Source organism: Pelophylax lessonae (assembly GCF_965119305.1).
Source record: "Pelophylax lessonae genome assembly, chromosome: 3".
Lineage (NCBI taxonomy): Eukaryota > Metazoa > Chordata > Amphibia > Anura > Ranidae > Pelophylax > Pelophylax lessonae.
Genome location: NC_138770.1, coordinates 307698008 through 307722991, shown reverse-complemented (window position 1 = coordinate 307722991; position 24984 = coordinate 307698008). Strand labels below are relative to the sequence as shown.

The 24984-nt window shown below is 38.2% G+C and overlaps 1 protein-coding gene across 1 annotated transcript in view; it reads left to right on the top strand.

The window, feature by feature from the left end:
- The window catches only part of LOC309550515 (titin-like), a gene marked incomplete at its 5' end in the record, with an annotated part of 297613 nt that overhangs the window by 63193 nt on the left and 209436 nt on the right, over positions 1–24984 (top strand). Inside the window, 9 exons of the mRNA XM_082250877.1 lie at positions 2859–2986; positions 4444–4701; positions 5794–6051; positions 10974–11228; positions 11807–12064; positions 18702–18956; positions 20381–20638; positions 21966–22217; positions 23387–23635. Of these exons, the coding sequence (XP_082107003.1) occupies positions 2859–2986; positions 4444–4701; positions 5794–6051; positions 10974–11228; positions 11807–12064; positions 18702–18956; positions 20381–20638; positions 21966–22217; positions 23387–23635 (2171 nt within the window). The remainder of the gene's footprint in view (positions 1–2858; positions 2987–4443; positions 4702–5793; positions 6052–10973; positions 11229–11806; positions 12065–18701; positions 18957–20380; positions 20639–21965; positions 22218–23386; positions 23636–24984) is intronic.

The following is a 24984-nucleotide window of genomic DNA, read 5'->3' as shown; positions in this document are numbered from 1 at the left end:
GCTAATAAGATGGATGAGTTGGACATGTTAGTACATGAGGAGGACATAGACCTTGTGGGAATAACGGAGACTTGGTTCGACCCCTCACATGACTGGCTGGCCAATATCCAAGGGTATTCGGTGTACCGGAAGGACAGGGTTGGTAAAAGAGGGGGAGGGGTATGTCTCTATGTCAAGAACAATATAAAGGTGCTAGAAAGGAGTGACATTACGGATGGGATGAGCATGGATTTAGAATCTGTGTGGGTTGAACTCGATAGGGAAGAAGATAAGGGAAAAGTAGTTGTGGGGGTTTGCTATAGGCCACCTAACCAAGGGGAGGAGGTAGAGCTGGAATTTTTAGCACTAATAGGTAAAGCGGCAAAACTAGGATCAGTCATCATATTGGGGGACTTCAATTATCCCGACATTGACTGGGAAGAGGGGACTGCACACTCGCATAAGGCCCGGCTATTCACGGAAACCTTACAGGATAACTACATGTCGCAGTTGGTGGATTCCCCTACTAGAGAGAATGCTATCCTGGATCTATTGATCACTAATGACCCAGACATAATCTCGGAGGTAGGAGTCCAGGACAACCTGGGCTCTAGCGATCACAGGATGATCACATTTAGTATAAATAACAATATAAAAAGGCAAGTGGGGAACATAAGAACCCTAAACTTCAGAAGGGCAGACTTTCCAAAATTGTACTCATTGATGGAAAGGGTAAACTGGGACCAAACCCTGGGATCACTGACCACAGAGGAAAAATGGGAATGCTTTAGAACAATATTAAGCAAAGGCATCTTGCAGTGCATTCCTATGGGGAATAAATTTAGAAGAGACAAAGCCAAACCTGGCTGGCTAAACCGTAGCGTTAAAAAACTTATTAGGGGAAAAAAATTGGCCTTCAAGAAATATAAATCAGAGGGCACCGTATCGGCCTTCCAGCAATACAAGGAGGAAAATAAGAAGTGTAAACACGAAATCAAGATGGCTAAAATCAACTTTGAGAGACAAATAGCGGAGGATAGTAAAAAAAACCCAAAGAAATTCTTTAAATATATCAACAGCAAAAAAACTAGGGCAGAGCATATTGCACACATAATTAGCGATGATGGGAGGATGGTTACAGAGGACACTGAAAAAGCAACCGTGCTGAATTCTTTTTTCTCGTCAGTCTTTACGCAGGAAAAGGAAGGGTACACTGACCATGACTGTATGGTTAGTAGTAATACACAGGACTTGCCACTATGGCTAACAGAGGGGGAAATCAGGGAAAGACTGGATAAACTTAACACAAACAAATCACCAGGCCCGGATGGCGTACATCCGAGAGTGCTCAAGGAACTCAGTATGGTTATATCTAGACCACTGTTCCTGATCTTTGCTGACAGTATTAGGACAGGAGATGTACCAGGGGATTGGAGGAAGGCTAACGTGATTCCGATATTCAAAAAGGGCCAGAGACATATCCCGGGAAATTATAGGCCTGTCAGTCTGACATCAATAATATGTAAACTTTTGGAGGGGATGATAAGGGACTATATCGTAGAGTATGCTAAAGACAACAACATCATCAGTAGTAACCAGCACGGGTTTACAAATGGGCGATCTTGTCAAACCAATCTCTTAGCATTCTACGAGGAAGTGAGCTGTGAGCTAGATAGGGGGAGACCAGTGGATGTGGTGTACTTGGATTTCGCTAAGGCGTTTGATACAGTTCCCCACAAGCGCTTAATTTATAAAATAAGGTCTGCAGGTATCGACAGCAGGGTTTGCTCTTGGATACGGAATTGGCTAAAAGGCCGTGTCCAAAGGGTAGTAATAAACAGCGCATACTCAGACTGGTCTGAGGTAGTAAGCGGGGTGCCCCAGGGCTCAGTCCTGGGACCAACCTTGTTCAATTTATTCATAAACAGCATTGAGGACGGGATCAGTAGTTCGTTATCAGTTTTTGCAGATGACACAAAATTGGCCAGGGCAATAACTGCACAGCATGAAGCAGATATCCTACAGAATGACCTGGACAAAATTACGGAGTGGGCAACGACATGGCAAATGAGGTTTAATGTGGAGAAGTGTAAGGTTTTGCACTTGGGGACCAAAAACATAAAAACACAATACACGTTAGGAGGGGAACCCTTGGGGGAATCAAAAATGGAGAAGGATCTGGGAGTCTTAGTTGATGATAGATTAGGCAACAGCATGCAATGCCAAGCGGCAGCTTCCAAAGCCAACAGAATATTAGCATGCATAAAGAAATGGATGTATTCCAGAGATAAGACTATAATCCTTCCACTTTATAAAACACTGGTCCGACCGCATCTGGAGTATTCTGTCCAGTTCTGGTCGCCAGTCCTCAGGAGGGATGTGTTGGAGCTGGAGAAAGTCCAGAGAAGGGCAACTAAACTGATTAGGGGGTTGGAGGACCTTACCTATGAAGAGCGGCTGCAATCGCTCGATTTATTTTCCCTGGAGAAAAGACGTCTGAGAGGGGACATGATAGCAATTTATAAATATCTTAATGGGGATCTCAGCTTAGAAGAAAAGCTGTTCATTCGAAGGAATTGCATGAGGACTCGAGGACATACAATGCGATTAGAGGAGAAGCGTTTTAACCTCAGGCAACGTGGGGGGTTCTTTACTGTTAGGGCTACAAGATTGTGGAATTGTCTACCACAAGAGGTGGTTTCTGCGGGTAGTATGGTGACTTTCAAAAGACTCTTAGACTTACATCTCAAGGATCAGGAGATTGAGGGCTATGTTAGATGATTACAGTCACACACACCTACACAGGTTGAACTGGATGGACTATTGTCTTTATTCAACCTCACCTACTATGTAACTATGTAACTATGTAACTATGATAGGAATGTGACTACCACCTCTGACACAATTACGGGCTTGACACCTGGAAATTATTATACCTTCCTGGTCTCTGCTCTTGTTGATGGTGGTAATGTAAAGGGAGCTCCCAATACTACAACGGACTACACAAGTAAGTTATCAGAATAACTATTAACGGCATGATACTCCATAATAAAAAATAAATAACTGATGCTACTAGTTTGTATTGGTGGGGCATATCAGCTACATTTTGGAATTGCCTTAAACTGGGGCCAATTAGAGATTAGTGTGCCCACATCCCAAAATTAATACATACAACAAGAAAAACCCTCTGGATGGGACTTTTAAGGGCAATAGGTAAACAAAAGTATACATTTTAAAAAAGTATGGGGAAATACAGAGAAAGAGAAAAAAGGAAACATTTCTCAAAAAAATATAAAGTTTATTACATGAACCATAAAAAAAATCACATGAATCGAGAGAGAACCTCCAGAGTAATTAAAACAATGTCATGGGGTTACACAATATCATTCATAACACCTGACAGTGGAGAAGAGCATATTCAGAAAAACATAGACAGCTAAGACTCAGCTGAGACCACATTTTGGAAAACAGCACTTTCTTAGGGCTCTTTCACACGGCCGCTCCGCTGTTTTTCTCCGCTGCGGGACTTTTTTTTTTTTTTCACGGAGCGGATGACATTTGTGTCATCCGCTACGTATGTCCGCATATCATCCCATCCGTTTGCGGATGATATACGGACATAATGTAAGTCTATGGGCATTGCGCATGTCAGCGGATGACACCGCTGACATCCGATTTTCCTTCCTTTCTGTTTTTTGAACGGAGGAAAAATAGGGTTCTGTTCCGTTCCAAAAAACGGAACAGAACTGAAAGGAAGGAAATCGGATGTCAGCGGATGGCATTCCGCTGACATCCGCAATGTCATAGACTTACATTATGTCCGCAAATCATCCGCAAAAAAATAGGATGATTTGCGGACATACGGAGCGGCCGTGTGAAAGAGCCCTTAGGAAGTGTGCACTGTGTTTGTCTCTCTTTAGCGTAACTGTTAAAATGCTGGAATAAAATGTGTAAGTAGGAAAATGTTGTGTAGAACAATAAAAGTTTGCAACTTAAACAGTTAGTAATCTTCACAAAATAAATCATTCAAATATTTACTTTAATTATCCAACAAAGTGTAGATAAATATATATATTAAAAAAAAAAAATTAAGTGAATATTCACAAAATTTATTGTGTGAAGATTCTCAAATCCTTTAGTAAATCAAACAGTGTTACACTATTATATGCATTTATAACTCCATGAAAAAAATCCTCAGTTGTTTTAACTAATAACATTTTGATATGATCTCCTCTGCTAGACAATTTGACCATGAACATATAGTATAGGTAGTCTTAAGACAGATAGGTACTATCAAATTGATCCCCTGCTTGAATGCAATCTCAAACAAATTGTGAGATGACAAATGTGAAAACTCACAAAAGTTGATCACCTGATTGAATACAGAGTCAAACAGATTGTGAAATGACAAACGAATGTGAAAACGCTGCTGGAGACTACAACTAATACTTGTGTAATTTGTAGAACCTGAGGTTGTAAAGAACCTGAACACACAGAATATCACCACCACTTCTATATCTCTGAGCTGGGAGAAACCAGATGGAAATGTCAGTTCATATAATATCCAGATCCCAGAAGATCCAGGTTTTGATAGGAATGTGACTACCACCTCTGACACAATTACGGGCTTGACACCTGGAAATTATTATACCTTCCTGGTCTCTGTTCTTGTTGATGGTGGTAATGTAAAGGGAGCTCCCAATACTACAACTGACTACACAAGTAAGTTATCAAAATAACTATTAACTGCATGATATTCCATAATAAAAAATAAATAACTGATGCTACTAGTTTGTATTGGTGGGGCATTTCAGCTACATTTTGGAATTGCCTTAAACTGGAGCCAATTAGAGATTAGTGTGCCCACATCCCAAAATCAATACATACAACAAGAAAAACCCTCTGGATGGGAGTTTTAAGGGCAATAGGTAGACAAAAGTTTAAATTTAAAAAAAGTATGGGGAAATACAGAGAAAGAGAAGAAAGGAAAAATTTCTCAAAAAAATACAAAGTTTATTACATGAAACATAAAAAAAATCACATGAATCCAGAGAGAACCTTCGGAGTAGTTAAAACAATGTCATGGGGTTACACAATATCATTCATAACACCTGACAGTGGAGAAGAGCATATCCTGAAAAACATAGACAGCTGAGACCCAGCTGAGACCACATATTGGAAAACAGCACTTTCTTAGGTAGTGTGCACTGTGTTTGTCTCTCTTTAGCGTAACTGCTGAAATGCTGGAATAAAATGTGTAAGTAGGCAAATGTTGTGTAGAACATTACGAATGTGCAACTTAAAGAGTTAAGAATATTCACAAAATGAATCATGCAAATCTTTACTTTAATTATCCGACAAAGTGTAGATAAATATATATATATATATATATATATATATATATATATATATATATATATATATATTAAAAAAAAAGTGAAGTGAATATTCACAAAATGTATTGTGTTAAGATTCTCAAATCCTTTAGTAAATCAAGCAGTGTTACACTATTATATGCATTTATAACTCCATGAAAAAAAATCCTCAGTTTTTTTAAAGAATAACATTTTGATATGATCTCCTCTGCTAGACAATTTGACCATGAACATATAGTATAGGTAGTCTTAAGATAGATAGGTACTATCAAATTGATCCCCTGCTTGAATGCAATCTCAAACAAATTGTGAGATGACAAATGTGAAAACTCACAAAAGTTGATCACCTGATTGAATACAGAGTCAAACAGATTGTGAAATGACAAACGAATGTGAAAACGCTGCTGGAGACTACAACTAATACTTGTGTAATTTGTAGAACCTGAGGTTGTAAAGAACCTGAACACACAGAATATCACCACCACTTCTATATCTCTGAGCTGGGAGAAACCAGATGGAAATGTCAGTTCATATAATATCCACATCCCGGAAGATCCAGCTTTTGATAGGAATGTGACTACAACCTCTGACACAATTACGGGCTTGACACCTGGAAATTATTATACCTTCCTGGTCTCTGCTCTTGTTGATGGTGGTAATGTAAAGGGAGCTCCCAATACTACAACTGACTACACAAGTAAGTTATCAAAATAACTATTAATTGCATGATATTCCATAATAAAAAATAAATAACAGATGCTACTAGTTTGTATTGGTGCATTTCAGCTACATTTGGAATTGCCTTAAATTGGAACCAATTAGAGATTAGTGTGCCCACATCCCAAAATCAATACATACAACAAGAAAACCCCTCTGGATGGGAGTTTTAAGGGCAATAGGTAGACAAAAGTTTAAATTTAAAAAAAGTATGGGGAAATACAGAGAAAGAGAAGAAAGGAAAAATTTCTCAAAAAAATACAAAGTTTTTTACATAAAACATAAAAAAAATCACATGAATCCAGAGAGAACCTTCGGAGTAGTTAAAACAATGTCATGGGGTTACACAATATCATTCATAACACTTGACAGTGGAGAAGAGCATATCCTGAAAAACATAGACAGCTGAGATCCAGCTGAGACCACATTTTGGAAAACAGCACTTTCTTAGGTAGTGTGCACTGTGTTTGTCTCAATTTAGCGTAACTGCTGAAATGCTGGAATAAAATGTGTAAGTAGGCAAATGTTGTGTAGAACAATAAGAATTTGCAACTTAAAGAGTTAAGAATATTCACAAAATAAATCATGCAAATATTTACTTTAATTATCCAACAAGGTGTAGATAAATATATATATTAAAAAAAAATGAAGTGAGTATTCACAAAATTTATTGTGTGAAGAGTCTCAAATCCTTTAGTAAATCAAGCAGTGTCACACTATTATATGCATTTATAACTCCATGAAAAAATCCTCACTTTTTTTTACTGAATAACATTTTGATATGATCTCCTCTGCTAGACAATTTGACCATGAACATATAGTATAGGCAGTCTTAAGACAGATAGGTACTATAAAACTGATCACCTGCTTAAGTGCAATCTCAAACTAATTGTGAGATGACAAATCTGAAAACTCACAAAAGTTGATTATCTGATTGAATACAGAGTCAAACATATTGTGAAATGACAAACGAATGTGAAAACGCTGCTGGAGACTACAACTAATACTTGTGTAATTTGTAGAACCTGAGGTTGTAAACAACAAAAAACAGCACTTTCTTAGGCAGTGTGCACTTTGCTTGTGTTTCCTGCTGAAATGCTGGAACAAAAATGTGTAAGTATGCAAATGTTCTGTAGAACAATAAGGGTTTGCAATTTAAAGAGTTGAGAATCTTCACAAAGTAAATTTTGCAAATATTTACTTCAAATATCCAACTAAGTCTGGATGAATATATATATTAACCACTTAACCCCCCGGAAGATTTTACACCCTTCCTGACCAGGCCCTAATTTGCAATTCGGCACTGCGTGAATTTAACGGACAATTGCACGGTCGTGCGATGCTGTACACAAATGAAATTGATGTACTTTTTTTTTCCACAAACAGAGCTTTCTTTTGGTGGTATTTGATCACCTGTGCGATTTTTTGATCATGCGCTATAAACAAAAAAATAGTGACAATTTTGAAAAAATAACAATATTTTTCAAATTTTTTAATATGAAATTCCCCCAAAAAAGTGTAAAAATCAAATTTTTTTTAACATTTAAGGCCAATTTGTTTTCTGCTACATATGTTTGGTAAAAAAAATCGCAATAAGCACATTTTAATTGGTTTGCGCAAAAGTTATTGCGTTTACTAACTAAGGGAATGATTTCTGTCATTTTTGGTGATTTTTTTTTAACGAGTAATGGCGGCGATCTGCGATTTTTTTGGCTTGACTGCGACATTGCGGCGGACAGATCGGACCCTTGACTGAAATTTTTGCAGGGGTTAAGTGTGTCCCTAAGGGCGTGCTTCTAACTGTAAAGGGGTGTGGCTAGTGATGTAAGCACAGAGACATACGATCCTACATAGCAGGATCGTATGATCTCTTTTCTTACATCAGGGAGAATGACAGGCGGCTTTGTTTTCATCAGCCGCCTGCCTTTCTCCCTCTCCACGGGGAGATCGCGAGTGGCCGGCGGACATCGGGTCCGCTGGTCACACGCGCAGACTTCTTAGGGAATGAGCCTCCGGTGGCGCGCGCTCGCACCCTAGAGGCTCACAGGCTAGCGACATAGTCCTACGTCACTTTGCCTGTAAATAGTCGTGCGGTGGTCGGCAAGCGGTTAAAAAAAAACAAAAAAGTGAATATTCACATAATTTATTGTGTGAAGATTCCCAAATCCTTTAGTAAATCAACCAAATTGTGCAGTGTCACACTAATATTTGCATTTAAAGATCCACAAAAGAAACTCATTTTAATTACTACTGACTAATATTCTGATATGATCTTCTCAGCTAGATAACTGGACCATGAACATATAGTATCGGTAGTCTTCAGACAGATAGGTACTATAAAAGTTGATCACCTGCTTGAGTGCAATCTCAAACAAATTGTGAGGTGACAAACAAATGTGAAAACTCTGCTGGAGACTAACAACTAATACCTGCGGTACACTTTTCACCTCCATGCTTCAAGGACCCAAACAAGAATTGTTGTCTGGAGGGACCATCATGTTTAGGAAAGTTCCAGCAGATTCCAGCGCTTGAGAGTGGTCATATCATGCTGGGACATTCAACTGCTATCACTGCTATCACTTTAAGAGAGCATGGATCTCAGCTGATAATTCCAGCAGATGAAAAACAGTGCATTCACAACTGAAGGACATCCATGTGTATACTACCCCTGATTGCCAGTTATTAGAGTGTTCTTTATGTAGCACTTCTCCCATAGGACCTGCAGGAATGTTGGCCAGGTCCTCCCAGATAGTTTGTTCTGCAGTCAGGCACACAGGCTGATTCTCTCATTTCTCCAAGGTTTAGTCTAGGGTGTTGTTTTTTTGTTGTTTTTCTTTTTGGAGAACTTAGATAGGAATTGGGAATTAGGTGGGATACTCCAGAGTCAATAAATATGTACAGTTGAGGACTTATGTATTATTTCGTATAAGCTACAATGAAGTCAATGCTTGAAGCAAATAGAAGTCTTCAGCTTTAGGGAAGCAGTAGTAAAGAGGTAGCAAGCTTGAGCATAAAATGATTAAATGGGCAAAGTTCTTTGGAACACCAGTCAGAGTCCCCTTTAGTTAGACCTGCAGTTGACTCCCTAGGACCAGAGGGGGTTAAGTAGCATGCAGTCTCTAAGATCCTTTAGGGGTATTCTACCTCACAAGGCCCAAGATAAGATGGATGCCTTTCTCTGTGTTATCAGACCAGATCTTCAGTAGATAGCCCCTCAGTCAGCTTAGTAGAACCCAGGTCTCAGCATTTAGGCCCTCAGGTTACTCATCTGACACAGCAATAGTTGCCTGACAGGGCAACATGTCCTCTCCCAGGCTGTAAAAATCCTATGCAGGAAAGACCCAGAGCTCAGTGTGCTCACAGAATGTATACTGTTACCCAGCATGCCATCAGAGCCAGGCTCTCTGGGATAGGCTTGGGCTGTATCAATATGCAGGCTGCTATCTGCGTAGCTTCACAGCTATCATCCAGAAACTTCTCAAGTTTCCTGGATACAGAGGAAGCTATAGGCAGACTGGCAGCAACTGAGCACACATTGCAGACTTGATTGAATGATCACAGCTCACTGAATAAAGTGAGTTAACTATGCTTTTACCCAACAAAATAAATAAAAAAAGACAACTAACTATGTATCTAAACCCAGCAATCACCTAGGAGGGTACAACATTTACATTCATCTAGTGCTTATATGCTGTATTGTAAACTAGAGTACAACAGATTCAGGCTTTAAGCCACATTTAGTACAACAAATAGTAAAGTGTCACACTATTGTAAGAATGCATGCCTTTAAAAACCTCTGTATAACATACTAAAAATATAATCATTTTAAAGATATAATTCAGGATCATATGTGGGTAAAGGATTGTGTATATCAAAATTTTCTACATGCATGTGTTTTTTTTTTTTTTTCTTCTAGCTGTGGGTTGAACTGCATGGTCTTTTTTTCAACCAGACAAACTATGTAACTATATAAAATCAACACAAGTTGTCTGTCTATTTTTGTAGTACCTGAAGTAGTAAAAAAGTATTGAAAAACCCAGTGACTGAGAACATAACCATCATAGTGTTCAGAGCAGAGGCAATCACTATTAGATGCATTGCAGTGCACATGAAAGTTATCAGGCATCTTTACAGCTGCCCAAATTACTTCTGCAAGAGAACTGACAGTTGCTTGAGGAGCTATATACACCCTCTAAATGTAAAAAAGTGTAAATGCCGCTGTTGCTGCTGACATAAGTCTTATGTCAGAGGCAGTGAAATGGTTAATAGATACAGTTAAAGTGTGTTGCAGCCTCATCCATACTATATTTTCTTATTATGATATACTGTAAATGTAAGTCTTTTGAGGAAGTTTTGGTTATACTTGACAACAGATTAAACAACAGTTTCAAACAACCAAACCGGCTAAAGAAATCATAAAATGTGGGGGGCAATATTAGTGCATGCCAGTTTAAATTTTCTAGCCATGCTATGTAGTTAAAGCCAAGTTTAACCAAATTTTATTTTGCTAGTTTTGCATAGAACTGGGAATGGTTAAAGCCACTGTCAGGCTTTCATTGTCATCTGTGTCCCTATCTGAGATATTTGCCTTCATTTTCTGCCAGGACAGCAAGTGATGAGAAATCTCTGCTTCAAACAAATACACATTTTAGTAGTGGGGAAGGGTTAGAACCTCTGACAATGTTTATATTTCTGTCCTGTGACTACAAATGCCTCCATTTGTGCATGGTCATCATATGGACAGGAAGGGAGGGAAATTCTCCCCAATTGGGTCATTGACAAAAATGTTTAATCTTCCCCATGCTATCGAAAGAATAAATGGCTGGAGCTAGGTTTTAAGATGTGGGGCCTTTACTCTGTTGTGAGTTTACTAATCTAACAGCTCATCTCTTTACTTTACAGTACCAGAGGTAGTGAAGAACCCGACCACAGGAAATATTACCACCACTTCTATATCTCTGAGCTGGGAGAAACCAGATGGAAATGTCAGTTCTTATTTCATTCAGATCCTGGGAGAGCCAACTTTTAATAAAACTGTGACCACAACATCTGCTACAATTGAAAACCTGACACCTGGAAATTATTACACCTTCAGGGTTGCTTCTGTTGTTGGTGACAATATACAAGGAGAATATTTTACTGTATCAGCATACACATGTGAGTGACTGCCATATTAGATGGATGCTATTATAGAACACTTGTTCAAATAGGTTCACCGTCTAAAGAAAAAGTACATTTTTATTTCAAATGGTTGTATGTTGGTTTGGTTTCCAGTGGGCGTTAAAAGCTTGCCAGTCTTGAATAGAAATGTTACACTAAGAAACGTATTATGGACTAAAGCAACATTTTCTCTGTTTTGTACAGTATGTGTGGCATTGTGGTTGGTTTACTAACAAAAATAGAGATTGTTCCTTTGGCAAAGTTAAAGTTCACTTTGGAAAGTGAATGTTCCCTTAGCTTAGTGAATAACATGACATTTTGTTTACTTCAGTAATCCAATCATATCAAAGCTAAAATATTTTAAATTTTCATCACATAAGTTTGGTTTAAGAAAATGAACATAGCCTCACCTTATTCTTTAAATGATATACCTGATACACTTTCCAAGATTCACAAGTGAACTGTCTGTATCCCTTTAGCCATTGGCCAAGTTATAATACTTCTATTGCTGTCCATCATCTTTGGCATTTCTCTAAGCTGTCACATTTTTATCTATCTTACTATGCACCTTCTAGACCCTGATGTAGTGAAGAACCTGAAGACAGGGAATATCACCACCACATCTATATTTTTGAGCTGGGAAAAACCAAATGGAAATGTTAGCTCTTATTTCATCCAGATCCTGGGCAATTCAATCTTCAATACAACTGTGACTACAACTTCTTATACCTTTGATGGGCTGACGCCTGGAAATTATTATGCCTTACTGGTCTCTGCTCTAGTAGATCAAAATAGTTTACAGGGAGAAGGTGTTAACACATCAGCAAACACAGGTATGTCAATTATGCAACAAGCTGATTGGTTAGTATTGTTTAAGGTGACTATACACTGGCAGCATAATACTTGAGCTTCAGCTAATAATCCTAAAGGGTAATAAATCCATTCAGCAAAAGACAGTAGACAGAAATGTATGATGACAACAATGTTTGCATTTGAAATATACCAAATCTTCCCTCTAGGCAATCTTATATCAATTTGGTATGAGTTTTGGCCAACTTTTACAACCCATTTACCTTTAAAGATTGTTATTAGTCTTAAGCTGGTCATACATGCGTCTGTTTTTTTTTTTTTTGTTCAACCAGCGGGTTAAACAAAAAAAAAAAATGGATCCAATTCCCCCATCCACACACTCAATGTGGATGCGGGAGTCCTCACAATTGTGTAATTGGACTCTGATGGTGAAGAAGTCTACAAAGTCTATAGCCTGCAGTACTGATTGAGCCAGAAAATTGGTAGATTGACTTCTGTTCACCACAGTGACCACACATGGATCGGAATTTGGCCAGTCCCTGCTAAACTGGTCAAATTTCCATCCCTGCGTGGCCAGCTTTAGTGATTTTACCACGTTTGGTTATTATCACTGGATATATGTCATTAAGGTGACAACGTTACAATATTCATTACAATTTCAAAGTTTTGCTACATTTGTTAATTTTGCAAACTGAAAAAATGAAAAAATAAAAAATAGATATGAAAGAAAAAACATTTGTATATATATATATATATATATATATATATATATATATATATATGAACATTATAAACATTATAAATCCCTTTTTTTCCCTTTTCATAAGTGATCATGTTCCCTCTGTTCTCAGCTGCAGCTGGGGGGGAGAAACAAAAAAAAAAACATACACTTTCACACAAAGGAAGCAACACAAAGAAAACAGGCTAGTTTTCTCATAGAAGTACACAGCACAGCAGGCACATATCAGGAGTATGAAATTTCGGGTTTACATATTCTTTAATTTAAAATATTTTAAAGACCAGTGCTTTCAACAATATTATATACAATAGGTGTCTTCTCATTTTTTTCCCCCATTAGTAACAATGTTCAACTTACCTGTTGCAGTGTACATAGCACTACAAATGTTCTTTACTAATATAATCATTAAGGATGAGCTTCAAGTTTTGCCACTACCATGAGTTCACTAAGAATCCTTGGAATTTGGGAGGCTCCCAAATCGCAAACTTTTTGCTGAAAAGTTAGCAGGTTTGCTGCCAGAAGTCACAAGAGCCAAGAATTTGAAGGAATAGTTAACCAATTTCCCTGTTCTTTGAAAGAGCAGGCTCACAGCAGCCATCATGTCAGTGTGTGTTTGGGTAGAAAGAGCTGATAATTCTCCTTAAAGAGGGTTACTGTTTTTTAAGTTTCTATTTTGGTATTGGAACATACCCACAATGTCAGTGCCCAGCCTAAGCTTGCTTACTAGCCCTACAAATGGGCACCCCAATAGTTCATCACAAAGTTCATAAGAATCTGCATAACTGTTCACAAATCAAAAACAGGCAGATGCACTCATCTATACAAACCGTGTAATATCATATTATGTACTGCATTAAAGCTTAAAGTATAACTAAAGGCAACACTTTTTTGTTTGTTTTAGATAGAATGGAGAGGGATTAGAACGCTTATCAGTTTGTATTGCTGTTTGTGCTGCTGTTAGGGAGACTCACCCTCTCTATTTGTCCTGCTTACCATTATCATTGAAAGTGAAATTAAAACAAAATCCCAAATTTTGGGTAGTCCCCAGAAAAGTAAGAGGGGAAATCTTCCAATGAGGACACTGGTTCTGGTAAGCTGGGGGTTCCCAAGGAATTCCCTCTCTGCAATGAGACACAGATGGCTAAAAACAATCTTACAGAGGGTATAACCCTCCCTTCCTCTATCCAAAATGAAAAAAAAAAAAAGTTTTGCCAATAGTTCTACTTGAAAATATGCAGCAACATGCTTACCATGCTCTCATAAAGTCATTACATGGTGGACAAAGCCAAAAAGACTGTATCATTGCACTTGTCTGTATGTATGAATACACGTCATGTTTTATTCATAGAAAAATGCAAAATTTTAATTATTTCTTATAACTTTGCAATGCTTTTTTTTTTTTTTTTTTTTTTTACAAAAGGTTAATTTTAGGGCTATTTTAAACAGGGACTGGTGCAAAAAAAAAAAAAATATATACCGTATTTGCCGGCGTATAAGACGACTGGGCGTATAAGTCGACCCCCAACTTTTCCAGTTAAAATATAGAGTTTGGAAAATACTCGCCGTATAAGACTACCCCTCTTTCAATGCACGCGCACACCAAATAAAAATGAAAAAAACATCAGTTTTGATTTTAATAACTTTTATTCAAATGCTTAACTGTCACTTATAAACATAAGGCTGTTTGTCATCAAACATGTAAACATAAAACATAAAACAGTGCAAGTGGATAAATCCATGGGAGCTGCCATGCTGCTTGTTTTCTAAGCTGTCAACCAAACTTGAACTGATGATGATAGGAGGAAGATAGCAAACAATAGAGAGAGAGCAAGTGCCGGGCAGGTCCCTGATGAGTTAGCAACGCCCATCATAACTGCAAGCTATGGTACCGTATTTTTACAGGGTTTGCTGGCTTGACAGTTTCCCTTTTAAAAGCCTTCAAAATCCTCCTGTTCGTCATCTGATATCATAAGTACATCAATAATATCTTGTGGTACATTTGTAAGGCAGTCATCATATGGATCGAATTCCGTATCAGATGGTGTGGTCTCAGCTTCGGCTTCCTCTTCATCTTCATCGTGCCATAAGTAGTCGTCCTCCATACCATCTAATGAATTTGATATGCCACACTTCTTGAAGGACTTGATTACCATTTCTGCATTAATATCATCCCATGCTTTTATGACAAACTTGCACAAAACATCCAACTGTGGAGCACGCATGTTTCCTCCTTTTGTGTAAGACTTTTCGCCGCTAACCATCCATTCATTCCACTGTTCTCGAATGCGGTCTTTAAATGGCTTGTTTAGGCACACATCCAGTGGCTGTACCAAAGATGTCAATCCTGCAGGAATAACTGCTGCATCTGTGTTTAGTCTTGCAAGCCTTTGTTTGGTGCTGGGAGTTAAATGAGCCCTGAACATATCCCACACCAGTAGACTACGTTTTTTAATAAGTCCACCTGGTCGCCTGCTCCATACATTATCGAGCCATAGCTTTATCCCTTCTTCATCCATCTAGCCTTTTTCATTCACATGTACAAAACAACCAACAGGGAACTTGAGTTTCGGCATTGTTTTTCTTTTAAAAATGATCATTGGTCTCAATTTGGCACCATCAGCTGTGCATCCTAGTACCACGGTAAAACTAGACTTCTCATGTCCTGTTGTTTTAATTAAAATTGTTTTTTCACCTTTTTGATGGACAGTTTTATTTCCAACCATATCAAAATTCATTGGAGTTTCATCCATATTTCCAATACTACTTAATGCATAGCCATGTTTAGTGCACTGTTGTATTACGTATCGATGGAAACTATTTACCTTGTTATCAAGATCTGCAGGTAATTTTTGGGCAATTTTCGTCTTCTGCCTCAGCACCATATTATGCCTTCCCATGAATCTACTACACCAGGATATAGTGGCCTTAAATCTGTTGCTGTGATCTGGGTTAGATTTGGCCCACTGAAGTGCAAACAAACGTATTTGATTACGTGTCACTACATGACCATTTTGGCGATGCTCATTAACCATATCTACTACATGTTTTTCAAGTTCTGGCCAATGTGGGGTGCCTCTTCTTAATGCACACTTACCCCTTGGCATACTCTTTAATGCTTTTTCATTTGCTTTCCAGTCCCGAACCATCTTTTCTGTTACTCCATATTGTCTTGCAGCAGCGCAGTTATTATGTTCCATGGCAAAGTTTACAACTTTAAGTTTGAAACTGGCTTCATATTTCTTTCTTCTTGCTGGTGCCATGATAGGGCTTTGACTGTTGGACATGCTTGTATACTGTATACTGTATACTGTACTGCTATGTTTTGCTATAATGGCTATAATGGCTGCTTGTAAGTTTTGATTGGCTCTCCCTGCCTGCCCAGCCCTCCCTGTCTCAGAGATGGTATTGCCCAGGGTATGGAAAAAGAGAAAGACCAGATAAAGGGGTGGGTATGAGTAATTTTATATTTTATCTTTTATATTTCCCCTTTTAAATGTAATATTGTTATATTGTATACACTCAGTTAGGAAACACACTTTTTTTTTGTTCCACTTATTTTCACCCCTTTATCTAATAATACCGTAGATGTGACCAGATAAACCCACCTCTTTCACCTGTCTGGCCCCTGCTTGTAGTCTATGACAGTAGCATAATAAGAGAATAATGAGAATAATAAAAAAAAACCACCAGCGCTATGGTGTGTGTAATGCTTATTTGTGTACCAATAAGTTTTATGGAGGAAACGATTTATTTTATTAGAATTCCCCCTGCATTTTAGCATTAGGATACCGTAGGTCTCCAGTCGGTATCCATGACGCAATACGCATGCGCCGGATCTTCTCGCGCATGCGCGCCTACACAGCATTACAGCGGGCCTCAGGAGCGATACGCAGGGACACGGACGCGGAGAAGAAGGTAGGATACAAGGGCAGGCAGGTCAGACGGCATGTAGGCATGTTCTCTCTATACCCCGGGCATACCTCGGATGTTTTTGAGCCACCCCCCTCCACCGCATATTCTACAGTCCGGCGTATAAGACGATACCCGGCGTATAAGATGACCCCCGACTTTGGAGAAGATTTTCAGGGGTTAAAAAGTCGTCTTATACGCCGGCAAATACGGTATATATATATATATATATATATATATATATATATATATATATATAATATGGGTGATTAATAAATCTCAATGTGCAATGTTGCAAATAAATAAAAAAATAAATAACTTCACCCTAATTATAAAGTGCTACAATGGTGTAAAAATAAGTGCCAATATTAGAAATCAAAATATGTCTGCGTGATTTGATTAAACAAAAATATCAATCCATAAATCAATACATCTGCAATAGTGCATATAAATAAATAAAGTCCCAAAAAATATATATAAATATATTAAGTCCCAAAAAAGTTCAATTCCTTAAGCAATTAGCCAGTGAAAGTGCGAAGTGCTTAGGTGCTCCTTTATAGACAAATTGGTGACAATCTGTGCCAAAAGATAAAGTGCAATGGTGCGAGGGTCCACTCCCCATGAATACTGCCACTTACCAGACTGCCAGGACCCCTTAGCAATATTGCATGTGGGTCAAACGCACTCAGTCCGGTGTGAAGTGGGGTCTTTGCTTTAAGGGCTGATCCTGTGGACTCCAAAACCAATCTTTCCTCGTGGGCCAATAAGTATGGGACCATAAAAAGGAAAACTCACAATAGTGTAATCCCCGTTTCCAAATTTTATTAAATAGTGCAGAGAATAAAACTCACGTAATAGAAGTATAATCAGGCCTTGTAATAATACGATCTCCTTGCGGCAGAAGAGACTTCCTGGCTTGCGGTGACTGCACGTGCTGCGCGGTCTCGGGTTGTGTTCCACCGAGGCCGGAAGTGACGTATGCTACAGGCGTAAACTGGAAATTGCGTCGACGCGTATCGCCCTCCTCCAGGGCGTTATCAAAGACGTATTTACGGCTACGATGAGGAAGGTATTATATATACCTCCTCCTCCAATCAACATTCATTACATTTCTTATTTCCTGTTGGGTGTATTCGGAACTTACTACATCCGACAGGAAGTTTTACTTCAACAGTCTTACAACATGGCAAAACTTTTTTTGGGACTTAATATATTTATATATATTTTTTGGGACTTTATTTATTTATATGCCATATTGCAGATGTATTGATTTATGGATTGATATTTTTGTTTAATCAAATCACGCAGACATATTTTGATTTCTAATATTGGCACTTATTTTTACACCATTGTAGCACTTTATAATTAGGGTGAAGTTATTTATTTATTTGTTTATTTGCAACATTGCACATTGAGATTTATTAATCACCCATATTATATATATATATATATATATATATATATATATATTTTTTTGGCACCGGTCACTTTATTTGTTGCATATCCCAATTTGTGCTGTGTATATGTTTAGTCATCCTGAAAATATTAGTATTTTTGAACAGCAGCATTTTGGATTGAGGGTAACAATCATATATCCATAGCGCAGTATTATTATATTTTTGATTCTATTTTAAACAGGACTAATTATAGAATAAAATGCATACTTTTTATCAACGATAACAGTTTTTTTTTTTAACTCTGATCAAAGTAGTAAAAATTCAAGTATTTTTTTGTGTTACTTTTTGTGTATGGATTGCATAAAAAAATTAAATTATTATTACAAGACAATATAACCAAAAGAAAGCCTTGTTTATCCCGAAAAAAATAATAAATGTAACACTTTGTTATCATAACGTATGACAAATGTATTTCTGAGTAAAGAGGAACAAAAATGTAAATGCTGGAGAGATTAAAATTTGTAAATAATAATATACAGTTTACTGTACAGGCATTCACTGACTTTTACTTTCTTGTAAATTATGTATGTAACACTCAATTTCTGTGTTTTGTAGTACCTGAGGTTGTGAAGAACCTGACCACAAAAATAATCACCATCTCTTCTATATCTCTGAACTGGGAGAAACCAGATGGAAATGTCAGTTCTTATTTCATTCAAATCCTGGGAGATCCCTCTTTCACTAGAAATGTGACTACAACTTTTGCTACAATAGAGGTCCTGACACCTGGAAATTATTACACTTTCCTGGTTGTTGCCGTTGTTGGTGATAACGTACGAGGAGAAAAGCAGACTGTGTCAGCATACACATGTGAGTAATTCCTGTATTATATGGGTGTTAGTGCTCACACTATTGCGATGGCAGACATCGGATGTGATTCGGAGTGCACTGCTCCTAAAATCACATGCGATGTCTGTGCGGTGCGAATTCAGCCATACAGTTTGTATGGCTGAATTCGCACCACAATCGCAGTGAACTCACACAGGACCCTTTTTTTGGTCCGCAGCAGAATCGGATTGCATGGTGGTTCACACTAGTGCAATCCGATTCATGTGCAAACTGTCAGATCGCACTGTGATATGCGATCTGATCTGGGGGTGTCGTGAACTCTGAATTGACAACCCCAGCGTATCGCATATGGCATCGTGAACTGCCTGTGCTGCGAATGCAATGTGGGAACATGCAGTAGATTTGCAGTGTTCCCGCATCGCAATAGTGTGAACCGGGACTTAGTGCTGGTTCACACTTATGCGATCACAGACATCGCATATGATTCGGAGCGCACTGATCCTAAAATCACATGCGATGTCTGTGCGGTGCAAATTCAGCCATACAGTTTGTATGGCTGAATTCGCACTGCAATCACAGTGAACTCGCACAGGACCCTTTTTTTGGTCCGCATCAGAATCGAATCACATGGTGGTTCACACTAGTGCGATCTGATTCATGTGCGAACTGTCAGATCGCACTGTGATATGCGATCTGATCTGGGGGTGTCGTGAACTCTGAATTGACAACCCCAGCGTATCGCATATGGCATCGTGAACTGCCTGTGCTGCGAATGCAATGTGGGAACATGCAGTAGATTTGCAGTGTTCCCGCATCGCAATAGTGTGAACCGGGACTTAGTGCTGGTTCACACTTATGCGATCACAGACATCGCATATGATTCGGAGCGCACTGATCCTAAAATCACATGCGATGTCTGTGCGGTGCAAATTCAGCCATACAGTTTGTATGGCTGAATTCGCACTGCAATCACAGTGAACTCGCACAGGACCCTTTTTTTGGTCCGCATCAGAATCGAATCACATGGTGGTTCACACTAGTGCGATCTGATTCATGTGCGAACTGTCAGATCGCACTGTGATATGCGATCTGATCTGGGGGTGTCGTTAACTTTGAATTGACACCCCCAGCGTATCGCATATGGCAGTGTGAACTGCCTGTTCTGCGGATACGATGCGGGAACCTGCAGTATATTCGCAATGTTCCCACATCGCAATAGTGTGAATCGAGACTTAGTGTGTTCAGTTATAATTTTAAACATGAATAAGGTGGCCCCTCACATGCTGACAGAAATTTTAGACATCAACCATTTTATCTTTTAGTATGTGTACTTTTCTTAAGTTGTAACTCTCTATTTGATTATTTTCACCTTCAGTGGCTATTTATCCTTTTCTGCATTTTGTCACACTTTCAAATTTTAATCATTCTTATTATATACCTTTTAGACCCAGATGTAGTCAAGAATTTGGCAACACAGAGTGTCACCACCACTTCTATATCTCTGAGCTGGGAGAAACCAGATGGAAATGTCAGTTCTTATTTCATCCAGATCCTGGGAGATCCAGCTATGAACAGAAGTGTCACTACAACTTATGATACAATCGAAGGCCTGATACCTGGAAATTATTACACCTTTTTGGTTAATGCCCTTGTTGATAACAGCTTTATAATTGGAGCAATTAGCAAAATATTTCAATACACAAGTAAGTCGTTAGGATTTTACAGGCTGTAAACTTTGGTAAAAAGTGATTATTTTGTTTAATAAAAGCAGAGTTCTGTAGCCATATATGGCTTATCTTGGATTCCAGCGAAGGAAGTGACTAAAAAAGCAGAAATATCTATTGTATGTGTTTTCATAAAACACAAAAGAAGAATTCTTTTTTGAACTGTTACATGATTTATTGGTGCTAGATGTGTTGTTGGTCAGACAGACATTTTCTTACTTTTAATATGTATATATAAATCTATTTGGTACCAATAAAGTTTGTTGCAGCTTGACTTGTTGTTGCAGTGCAACTTATGTGTTTGCATAACCAGAAACACTAAATAATACCAATCCTGTTATTGGGGGCTAAATTGAAACTTGCTGGCTGCCCACTCACCCAGTGTTGGTGCCTAAACTAAAGCAAAGAACACTATAACAACAAACCCTGGGATAGAACCCAGATAAAATAGGGGTTTATCTCTCTCCATTTGGCTTTAGCCAGCAGAATAGGTACAGGAATCAACCGCTATAGGGGGGGAGAGGGTATTTTAATGTATTAAATCACTTTATTACAAAATATTACCATATAAATGCAAATAACAACTCTCCCAAAAAAGTCAGTCAAAATCAAATCCTTCACCATGAATTTATAAAAAAAACAATCGCTGCAATTATCAGTCCAGTCATAAAACACAAGCCACTGCTGCTCCCGGCCAGTATTACCTGTCAGTATGCTCCACCAAGCAAGTCTGTGCTCATCAGATTTCCAATGCAACATCGGCTTCCTGATGTGTAGGCATGGCCAGCGTGATGCCTGGCGTTAGACCAGGGACATTTTTGTACCTTTTCTGCTGGCTAAAGCCACATGGGAATGGATAAATTGCTATTTTCTCTGGGCTCTATCCCAGTGTTTGTTCTTATGTGTTTGTATGCCTGGAGGGGAGAAAGCAGATCTTGGTGAGTCTGTGCAACTGCAGCTGGTCACTGCGAGGGCCCGTTCACACCAGAATTTGGCGCAGGAAACTGCTGTTAAGTGCGCCTTTACAGCATCCTGTTCAAAACACACTGCAGTTGCGACCTGCAGCGGGTGTCAATAATACATAGCCTCCACATTTTTCCTTGACTTTACTGATACACATGTGGACTTAACTAGTGTTAAGGAGCAGATTATCTGTATGGGGATAAAGTGTAAAAACACTGTTCTAACATGCTCTAATGAACCTAATGTAAAATAACAGTGAGATCATTGCCTGCCTGGCTCATTTATATCTTATTGTTTATTTTTAAGGTAATTCCACTATTTTTTTTTTTTTTTTTTTTTACAGGACCTGCTGCTGTGGCTAATATGAAAGCATCTAAAGTAGACAACAGCACAATTTATATCAGTTGGCAGCATCCAGTAGGCAACACAAGTTACTATCAAATTGATCTGTTGGGAGATCCACCCCAGAATCTCACTGAGGTTACAGAATCAGTAACTATTTCCAACCTGACCAGTGGAAACCAATATACAGTGAGGGTCACTGCAGTTACAGGAGGAGATTTGCTGGGAGACAGCAGTGACATCGCTGTACTGGGTAAGTACAAAAATAACTAAGACATTGATAATCTGTACTTCTAAACCACTTATCCCATACATAAATTATAGCAGCTATATCAATACCCTTAAATTTTAAAAATGCATACATGTATATTGAATAAATAAACAATAAGAGCCGGTTCACACTGAGGCAATCCGACTTGCCGGGGGGACCTGTGTCATATCATTGAAGTCAATGCAGGTCGCTCCAGGTCGCCCCAAAGTAGTACAGGACCCTTTTTCTAAGTCTGAGCGACTTGTGTCGCTCCTATTAGAACGGGTCCTATGCTAATCTATGGCAGGCGACCCACGGCGACTTGTCAGGCGACCGAGTTGCCTGACAAGTCGCCCCAGTGTGAACCGGCTCTAAAAGCCAATAAGCATGTAGCAAATTATGTGCAAACAAATAAATAATGTAAAATATCTACATGATAAATTGCAGCATAGCACATCAGCAAAACAGCAAAAATCCATTCATAATTCACAGGGTGCTGTCAAATACACACAAATTGCTCAACATCCAAAATCCCATTGTTTTCAGTTGTGCCTGTGCACATCTGAGTATAGCCTTACTTAAAGCTTGTAGTCCGAAAAAAGTACCTCCTTTTTGAGGTTCATCTTCAAGCATATTTGGCCCCAATAGACTTTTTCTTCTCCCTAGTAACTAGCTTTCCAATAGCTAAAACTAATTTTTAAAAATGCTCAAGCCTCAGATGCCAACAAAAACAAACAAAAACACCTCTTTAAAAGCTGAAGAACAATCCTGCAAAATGATCAGAGACATTCCGCTCAAGTGTAAATGCAGCCTCAAAGGCAACTGGGGGTAATGTTCATTTTGCATCAATTTTACATGTCCAATATAAATGAATATCTATGTGTTGCCCTACAGTAACTAATCGGGTTCAAACTTGCACTAAAAAATTATAGTTGGAAATGGAGGGTTTTAATATGATCACTTGCTCTTATTTTATACACTTTAATAACAGATGCTGGCACACATTATCAGACATCCTTAAAAGTAAAACTATGGAGAAGTAATATACAGTTTTAACAATTTTGTGTTCTGTTCTTTAATATAAACAGTATGTATGGAATGTTCAATGTAAAAAAAAGTTGCAAAAAAATCATGTAATATGTGTGCCAATAAATTGTGCATTTCCTCTCCAGTTTCAGATGTCATAACAGCTATTGACATTTCCTCCACCACTGTAATGCTTAATTGGACGCCAGACTTGGGAGAGAATTCATCATATCACATCTTTGTCTATGGAGAACCATACAGTAATGTAACTGTGAATACTAGTGAAGTACAAATTACCAGTCTGATACCTGGAAATTTCTATACAATCCAGCTTTTGGCATATCGAAAAAATGTACTTTTATATGGATACAGCAGTGAGGTTACTTTGTATTCTAGTAAGTAATTAATTATTGTTTCTTTGTCACTTTGTTATATGGGCCCTTTTTTCAACATGTAAATATATAACTACACAGTTATACTAGTTCATTTAAATTATATTGTATAGACATCTGCATAGTCAAAGCTACCTTAGCTACTAGAGCTTCAGAATAACTCAATGGATAAACTGATGATTAATCGGCAGCACCACCTCCCCACAATTATAGTCCAAAAAATGTAACAACATTTAGAGAGGTCATTTTGGATGCCTCCTTCAAATAGCAAGATTATATATCCATTTTGTAGTAAAATCATGTTTTATTACATTGATTAAAATAATTTATTAAAATGATGTTACAGATTGTTGTGTTCTTATATGCAATATAATACATACATAAATGTGTTGCTCTATAAATCAAATCAAACAAAAAAATCCAAGTGTCAGAGTCAATTCATAAACAATGAGTCCCAAATAAGTGACAATAGGTAAAAGGAAATCTTGCATTTCAAAATCAAGGTAGAATCCCTCCAGCAGGTGAATTCACCGCCACCACATGTAAGGATGTACTCTTACCACAGATCATGGACCTCCTATGACGGAAGGTCAAACCAGCTTTAATGTCACCTCCAGCACTGGTCATATATTGAAGACAAATGGAAGCAGTTCCAAACAAGCCATGGGGTATCGTCAATCCTGTGTCTGCAAACTGTCCGTAACATTGGCAATAATCCCAATAAAGAGATAAACGCTAACAGTGTAAAACCTCTTAACGAGTTAGGTTTATTGTAAAATATTGCACTCACATGGTTCCAGAAACAGATCAGCATAAATACAACATACAACATAAATACAACATGTTCCAATTCATAAGATGGCAATCACTAATGCATCCAGGTAACCCAATAACAGGGACGTGTAACTCTGCCCAACCCGTTTTATCACCAAAGGACTTCTTCCGAGGCAATGAGGTACCCCGTGGCTTGTTTGGAACTGCTTCCATTTGTCTTCCATATGTGACCAGTGCTGGAGGAGGCATTATAACTTGTTTGACCTTCCGTTATATGTGGTAAGAGTACATCCTTACATGTGGTGGCGGGGAATTCATGTGATGGAAGGTTTCTACCTTGATTTTGGAATGCAAGATTTCCTTTCACCTATTATCCCTTATTTGGGACTCATTGACTCTGACACTATGATTTTTTTGTTTAACTTGATTTATAGCGCAAAACATTTATATATATATATATATATATATATATATATATATATATATATATGTTACTTTGCAGCGAAAAATATCTCACATTAGTGGTGCAGCTTTTAATTTTCTGTGGTATATCATGAGCACAATATTTTATGGTTGTA